The sequence below is a fragment of the Caenorhabditis remanei genome, chromosome II, assembly GCF_010183535.1.
Source record: "Caenorhabditis remanei strain PX506 chromosome II, whole genome shotgun sequence".
Classification (NCBI taxonomy): Eukaryota; Metazoa; Nematoda; class Chromadorea; order Rhabditida; family Rhabditidae; genus Caenorhabditis; species Caenorhabditis remanei.
Window position 1 is genome coordinate 4,711,447 of NC_071329.1, and position 8,150 is coordinate 4,719,596.

The window sequence follows — 8,150 nt, forward strand, 5'->3', positions numbered from 1 at the left end:
AAAATTTTTTTGATATGAAAATGAACTTACAAGTCCGTCGGCCCGGATTCGAAAATGTGTACTTATTTTGTAACACAATTTTCTGAAATTTGTCGAAAATTTAGATTAAAAAAGCTTTAATTATCATACATATTATCGGAATAAAAAAGTTCCGACATTTTTTACCGACGCGCAAAAGTCCCGCCACTGATCTCCGGGAACGCGCACTTACCATCTTGCAATTTCAGGGTACTCTGATTTCGCGGGCAAAATTTTCAAAAATACCATTTTTTCAATAAAATTTGATCTATTTTCCTTGAAATTCGTTTTTTTTCTGTCACATTTAATTTTAAAAAAGTAGTATTTTTGAAAATTTTGCCCGCGAAATCAGTGTAAATAGAACTGAAACCATGCCCTGAAATTGCAAGATGATAAGTGGGCGTTCCAGGAGATCAGTGGCGGGATGGTAAAAAATGTCGGAACTTTTTTATTATATTTACCTTTTTATTGAATTTTAAAGTTATTTTTTCAAAAAATTTCCCAAAAAAACTTTAAAATTTCAAAAAAACATCAAATTTTCAAAAATGTTTCAAAACGGGCCGAGATTTTTCCTGATTTTGGCCCGGCCCGGCCTGGCCCGTGACAAGTATGCTTTTCAGCTAATAATTTTGAGTTCGACGCGAGTTACGCGTCGGCCCGTTTCGGCCCAGTTTGCAAGTATGTTTGGCAGGTTACGATGGTATGTCGGATGAAGACGTTCAAAAGGCTAAAATGGAGAAGCGGAAGGAATTCCTAGATGATCGGATGAAAGTTGAAGAGATGATAACGGAAATCGAGGATACATGGGGAAAACGATGCAGATGCAAGATGCCCGGTCATTATCTGACAAAAGTTAATGAAGTATCGGGGAAGAAGCGGAAGGATAATAAAAAACGAAGGATTTATATGCCGAGAACGCCACTTGAGACCCCGGAAGAGTACGAAAAGGTGTTAGAGGCTGAAAGAAACAGATCCAATTTCCTCTCTGAAATCGACCAGCTATTGGAAGAAGCTATGAAGTCTTTCGACACATCGAAAACCTCCGAAGAATCCAAAATCACCAAAAAGTCCACCTCTCCATCTTCTAAACCCACAGAAACCATTTCGGAGGAGAAGCCAAGAAAAGCGCCAGAGGCACCCCAGCCGATGAGTGTGACGACGCCGACGAAGAATGATGATGTTGTGATCCAGAAGAAGGAGAAGAAGATGGTGGTGGAGAAAAAGAAGAAAAAGAAGAAGAATCCGTGTTGCTCGATTTGCTGAAAGTTTTAGAGAACTGGGATTGAGTAATTTTAGAATGAAGTTATGTATTAGTAGTTTTTCTCAGATAATGGATTGATTTGAAAAAATTGTTTTTAAAAAATGTGTCAAATTTTCGATTTTTCTCACTAACCTTAATCTCTGAGTGCTAAAAATTGGATATTTTTAATCTAAAATCACTTAAAAACAATAAAAAAACGATGAATGATAGCAACAACAAAGGGGAAAAAAGAAAAATAACAATTAAAAAGAAACAAAAAAAACAATGAAATTAAGCAGACGATCCACTCCAGAAGGTCTCTCCAAACTTGTGTTGCAACGAGTTGATGACTTTTTGGCATTGCGCTTCCACTTGTTTGTTCTCGTCTGAAAATAAAGAAAGGATAATTAGTCTCCGCCCCTTTGTGCAATTATAGCGCATGGTTTGTCAAAAATTTACGATCTTTAGCGAATTTTCAACTATTTTTGAGTATAAAATATCTGATAGATTGGAACCTCTGAATTTAATAATAGATTCTATAAATTTTGCGCAACTTTTCTAAAACTGACTGAAATCTCATAAAATCTGTGATATTTTCATATTTACTGTCAAAAAATCGGTAATCAGGCTCCGCCCATTTTGCAAGTTAAGCGCACGGTTATTTTTTTGATGGGAATTCGTGGGTTTTTAAAGGAATTTAAAGCTGAAAGTTTCCGAACTTTTGTTTAAAAACTGGCTAAAATCCAGAAAAATGTTTGAAATTGTGGAAATTTTATGCGGAGAACCCGAATTTTTCACTGTCAAAAATCAGTAATTAGGCTCCGCCCCTTTTGCAAGTTAGGCGCACGGTTTTTTGTTGTAAAGAATTCGTGATTTTAAAAATATTTTAAGCTTTTTATCTCGAAATCTTTGAAATTGGGAAAAAACAGATTTTCCATTAACAAAAATCAGTAATTAGGCTCCGCCCTCTTTTGCAATACTGCCGCGCGGGCATATTGACGATTTTTCGCTTATTTTTTAACGAAAAACTTTGCATTTTGCATAGTTGTCAAGGCCCCGTAGAAAATTTTCAAGGCCCGGCCCGGCTTCAAAAAATGATCCTTTTTTCCAATTTTTTTCGAAATTTTTTCAATTTTTCATTCAAAATTTGACTTTTGCGCAAAAAAAATTTGACTTTCGCGCCAATTTTCGGGCCGGACCTTGACAGCTATGGCATTTTGAGTAATTTTCCTGCTCACCTTCAATAAGCTCATTGAGGAACGGCAACAGAATGGAGAGATGCGGTTGAACACCGTCTCCAATCTCCTTGATGAGCAGCTCGAGCACAATGAGCGCACGATAGCGAATCTTCGGACGCGAGTCTCTCGTTTTGAGCATAATTTTGTTGAGAAGTTCCTGGAAGTTGTCGGGATCCGCGTTTCCGATACGGTAGATGGCCGGGACGAGATGGTCGGAGCAACGTTTCTCGTGTCCTTCCACTTTCGTGTTCACCAGCTCGTCGACGATCACGTCGGTGACCAGTTGGCAGCGATCACTGAAGAAAAAATCGCATTTAAAATTATAAATATGATGATTTTGGATGTCTGTTCGTGTCTCCTTGGATCCGGATGTCTACTATGTATCGTTATATCATATAATTGTCTGGAAAATAAGATTTTCAGAGCTACGAGAGTTTTCGACGATTTATGATATTTTAAAACAAGTAAAAGTTGTGATTCTTTGCTTAAAAGCTGCTGAAAACGAGATTTTAAGAGATTTTCAGATGAGTCTTCCGAGTGTTAGACATACGTGTTTTTGTCTAGAATTTCAGACTTTTTCAGGTCGAAAATATATTTTTTGAAATTTATTTTCGTCTAGGTCAACACTTTTTTTCCGGAATTACAGACTTTTCAATCATGTATGGTGTTAGAGTTTTCAGAGCAAAAACACTTGATAAATTGCTTAAAAAGCGACGATTTGTGATATTTTCAATTTTTTGTTTTGTGATATTTTCAAACGAAAATGTTGATTTTTCTACACTTTAAAAGAGAGGAAAAGGTAGTTTTTGCATAAAAACTGCTGAAAATCTAACTTTTCGGAGCCTAATTTGAATTTTCTGTAAGAATACTCAGAATTTTTGCTTGATCTCAGTTTTCCAGATTTTTTAATGAAAAGTAACGGATTGGCTCAAAACACGCTCAAAAATACTGGAAAACCTCAAAAATAAAGGAAAATCTTTAAAATGCGATTAAAAACGCATAAAAAACAGAAAATAGCTCAAAAATGCATAAAACCCTCTAAATCCTTCATTTCGCGTCTTCAAATCTCACTTTCCAAGAAAAAAAATTCCAGAAAATTGAATTATTTTTCATGTTTCACAAAACGAACAAAGTGAGACTTCTTAAATTCTGATTTTTTTTTGATATTCTATCCTGATTTTCTGATTTTTTTGGAATTTTTGATAAAGAAAATAGCTTAAAGTTCTTATTTTCCAGCAATTCTTTGTCTGTAATTCCAGCTACTCCCTTCCAGCTATCCCCTCCCCCCTCCCAAAAACCCACATCGTAAAGAAATCTCGATGTCTCGCCGAGTTCGAGATCACATCGATAGCCAAAGTGAGTGCCAAATCCGTTTCCAACGCCTCGATGGATCCTCTCTTTCCGCTCAACAACAACTCATCGGGTCCGATCAAAGTGGCATTACACTTCTTCAAAACCATCACAGCCACCTCGAGAATTCGTCCGAAATACGGCAGAGCCAACGAGTTGAACGCCGCGTACAAATCATTGGCAAAGTGAAGAAGTGAGACAAGACGAAGGCGTGCGGACAGGTCGGATTTCGTGTCAAGACCTGGCTCCGCCCACGCGACGAGCTCATTGACGACTGGGCGGAATTCGACTTCACTGAGAATACTGGCGATGGAGACGACAAAGTTGAACACGGTGTGCTCCAACTTCTCGACGTTTTCGAATTGCTCCGCTTGTCTCTGCTGACTTCTGAACTCCAATGATGGTGTGATGATGTCGTTGACGAAGGTTTTCTGAGTTGAACGACGGCCTTACGGAGGGCGTCTGGCTTCTGTTGGTGTTGAGTTTCAATGTAACCGGTGAGAAGGTTGAAGAGAGCGCTGAGGGCTTTCTGGAAATTGAAGAATTGGTGAAAGTCTCTTCGCTGAAAGATTTGGAATTCAGAATTATGATAAAGCAGAAGACCTCAAAAATTGAAGATTCTGAATTTAAGAACACCAATTAGAAATTGAATTTTCAGAATCTCAGGTTAGGATATGTCAACTTCGAAAAACAAAATTCTGAATTTTAAATTTTGAATTCTAAAATCCACTTTTTACCATCTGAATCTTCAGTCATCTCGAGAATCTGAATCCGAATCTTCAGAATCAGAATTTGAATCTTCAGAATCAGAATCCGAATCTTCAGAATCTGAATCTGAATCTTCAGAATCAGAATTTGAATCTTCAGAATCAGAATCTTCAGAATCTGAATCCGAATCTTCAGAATCTGAATCTGAATCTGAATTTTCAGAATCTGAGTTGGAATCTTCAGAACTTTCAAAATTTGAATGTTCAGAATCTGAATCCGAATCTTCAGAATCTGAATCTGAATCTGAATTTTCAGAATCTGAGTTGGAATCTTCAGAATTTTCAAAATTTGAATCTTCAGAATTTTCAGAATCTTCAGAATCTGATTCTTCACAATCTAAAACTAAATCTTCAGAATCTGAATCTTCAGAATCTGATACTGAATCTTCAGAATCAGAATCAGAATCCGAACCTTCAGAATCTGATACTGACTCTTCAGAATCTGAATCTGAATTTTCAGAATCTGAATAATCAGAAACAGAATCTGAATCTGAATCTTCAGAATCAGAATCCGAATCTTCAGAATCTGATACTGACTCTTCAGAATCTGATACTGAATCTTCAGAATCTCAATCTCGATCTGAATCTTCTGAATCTGAATCTTCATAATTTGAATCTGAATCTTCAGAATCTGAATCAAAATCAGAATCAGAATCTTCTAAACCCAGAAACCGAACTCAAACATCTGAAATTTCTGGTCAAGAATTGATAACTGAACTTTCAGTATCCTGTATTCGAAAATCCAGAAAATGGAATTCTGAATACAAAAACTCATTTCCAGGATCGAGATCCTCTAATTTAGATTTTGAAACGCAATTTTTATATTCTAAATATCTAATTTTGAGTCTGAATTCTGAATATCTTGACTCTTCTGAATCTAAAAACCAGAATTCAGAATCTTCAGAATCTAGGAACCAGAATTCAGAATCTTCAGAATCTAGGAACCAAAATTTTGAATCATATCCAGATTTCGCCTGGATATCAAAATTCTGAAATTCTTGATCTGGATTCCAGAATCCTCGGAATTCCTCTTCGAAATTCGAAACCTTTGGAAACAGAATCCGAAAATTAGAATCCTCATTTTCAGTTTTACGATCCAAATTCTCAAATTCCACGCATCTGAATCCGCTTACCTTCTCCGCCTTCAACTCGCCAACCGCCTTGACAACATGAGCTGGAATAACTCTCAACTCAATGGATAGAAGTGCTCTTCGAATCAACGACAATCGATGATGAATTCCAGATTTACTTCCGAATCCGCTAGTTTGAGAGCCTCCTTGATAAGCATTGCTGGATGATGGCTGATTCAATGAAAGCAATTCCGATGGGTCTCCGAATCGAGAGATAAGACGACAGTAGCGGATGATGACGTCGCCAGTCGATTCGACGACGAACGATGCGAATTGATCAAAGACGCGTTGGATGCAAGTGAGAGAGCAAATCTGGAAGATAAGAGAATTTTATAGTAGGAAAAGAGGAAAAATACAAAAACTGACGAATTTAAGCTCTTTTTTTCAGAGAATCTCATGAAAATTTGGAAATTTTAGGCAAAATTTAAAGTTTTTTCGACAATTTCTATTCTTTCAGTAATTTTTTGCCGTCGGAATGAGAATTTCAGCAGTATTCCATTCAATTTCAAAGATTTTCAGCTATTCTAGTCTCACAAACTTGGTTCAAATTTCAAGTCATTTTCAGCTACATTTCTGAATATCTCTATCTATAACAATTCTAATGCTATTCCAGCTTTATTCAGACCTAATCTATGCTATTCTGAGTTATTTTTCAGTTATGTTGAGCGATTTTAGCTATATAATTGAGCTAATTAAACGAATTCAAGCTATTCTTCAGACACTTTGTGATATTTTCAGATACAATCCATATAAGTTAACTTAATTACACTAATCATAGTCAGTTACAGCAAATGTCGGCGATTTTCAACAATTTTCAACCGATTTCAGTCATTTTCAGCTATTTGAGTTGAAATTTCAGGTGATTTCAGACAATTACAGCCTCAATTAGGTTAATATCTACTATTTAATCTATATTGAGAAAATTCCACCGATTTCCAGCAATTTTAATTCAGTGTCAGCCATTTGAGCCAAATTCAGGTTAATCTAAAGTATTTTTTAGCTATTTTTCAGTCAATTCCATCAAATGCAGCAAATTTCAGCTATTTGAGACTATTTTCAGCCAATTTCTGCCATTTTAGACTATTTTTCAGCGAATTTCAGCCATTTTCAGAAATTTTACACTACTTTGCAGCTTTTTCTAGAAACTCACCAACAAAGTATCACTTCCAAACTTATTTCCACCAAGACTCTGTTGTCGAATTCGATGTCCACGATTCGTACGTCCACCGGCTACCGAAGATCCTGGCGACGCGTCGAATTGAGACTTCGAGAATCTAATAATACACTCCTGAACCGTCGCCAAGCACGTCTTCAGAAGGCTCGTCGCGTGATGAATCGTCGATCTCATATTATGGGATCGAATGAGTTCTCCAGCCAAAAGGAGCACATTTCCAGTCAAATTCTCGTCGAGTTTCTGGTATTGTGACACAATTCCAACGCATCTTTGCATCGTGTCGGCGAGTACTTGGGATTCTGATTGCGACGGCAAATTCTTGGCGATCAATTTCAGAGTGTACGCAGAGTTCTGACACATTCTCATCTTCTCCTCACTCTTCGTTTCGGCGACAATGAATTTGTTGAGCGCTTGAGCCAGTGTGATGAGCTCTTTCTCGTTGATTCCACTATCCGAGAAGAGATATCCGTCGTGTCCCAATTTGATATTCGCGAGTTGGAGCACTTTTTCACACATCTTGTACGAGAGCTTCTTGTCGGTTACGCATTCTTGGAGCACGTCGGCGATGAGACGGGCGGCTACTCCTCCTGGAAGAAACCATGGTTTGAAAGAAAATTTCCAATTTTTTTCAGTTTTTCAGCCAAAATCTTCAAAATTTGACTTAGTTTTTCAGACAAAATGTCCAGTTTTTCACTAGTTATAGCTTTTTTCAACGATTATAGACCGATTTCCGGTCGATTTTCAGCCAATTCCCCTCTCATAGCTGCTTCATACTCATTTCAAAGCTTTTTTGAGGTCTTTTTTAATTTTGAGGCCAAAAAAATTTATTTCTATCATTCCCAACTATTTTCTTCTGTTTCGAGGCATTTTTAGCTGGTTTTTAGCTGAAAATTCACATTTTGAACAAATTTCAGCCATTTTCAGATAGTCTTCGGTCGAAATTACTAGTTTTCACTTTCTGAAACTATTCTCAGAAGACTTTCACTAAACATTTCACGGTTTCATTTATTTCTGAGAACTTTAAACTATTTACATCATTTTAAGAGAATTTAAGTGCAATTTTATATCAGAGTTGCAACGGGCCGGGCCGGGCCGGGCCGAAGTCAGAATTTCTCCGGCCCGGCCCGGCCCGGTTCGGCCCGGATTTTCAGTACTAAAAAAATTCAATTTTTTTTTCGAAAATTTTCCAATTTTTTTGGCAGAAAAAATTTTAAAGGGGGACACAACTAGTTC

General features: G+C 37.0%; 1 protein-coding gene across 1 annotated transcript; it reads left to right on the plus strand.

Moving 5' to 3' along the window:
- Positions 1 to 720: 720 nt before the first annotated feature.
- GCK72_004547 (uncharacterized protein) lies at positions 721 to 1,281 on the plus strand (the record flags this gene model as incomplete). The annotated part of the gene is made up of 1 exon (XM_003101016.2): positions 721 to 1,281. The coding sequence occupies one exon, from the start codon at positions 721 to 723 to the stop codon at positions 1,279 to 1,281; it is 561 nt and encodes a 186-aa protein (XP_003101064.2).
- Between the last annotated feature and the right edge of the window lie 6,869 nt (positions 1,282 to 8,150).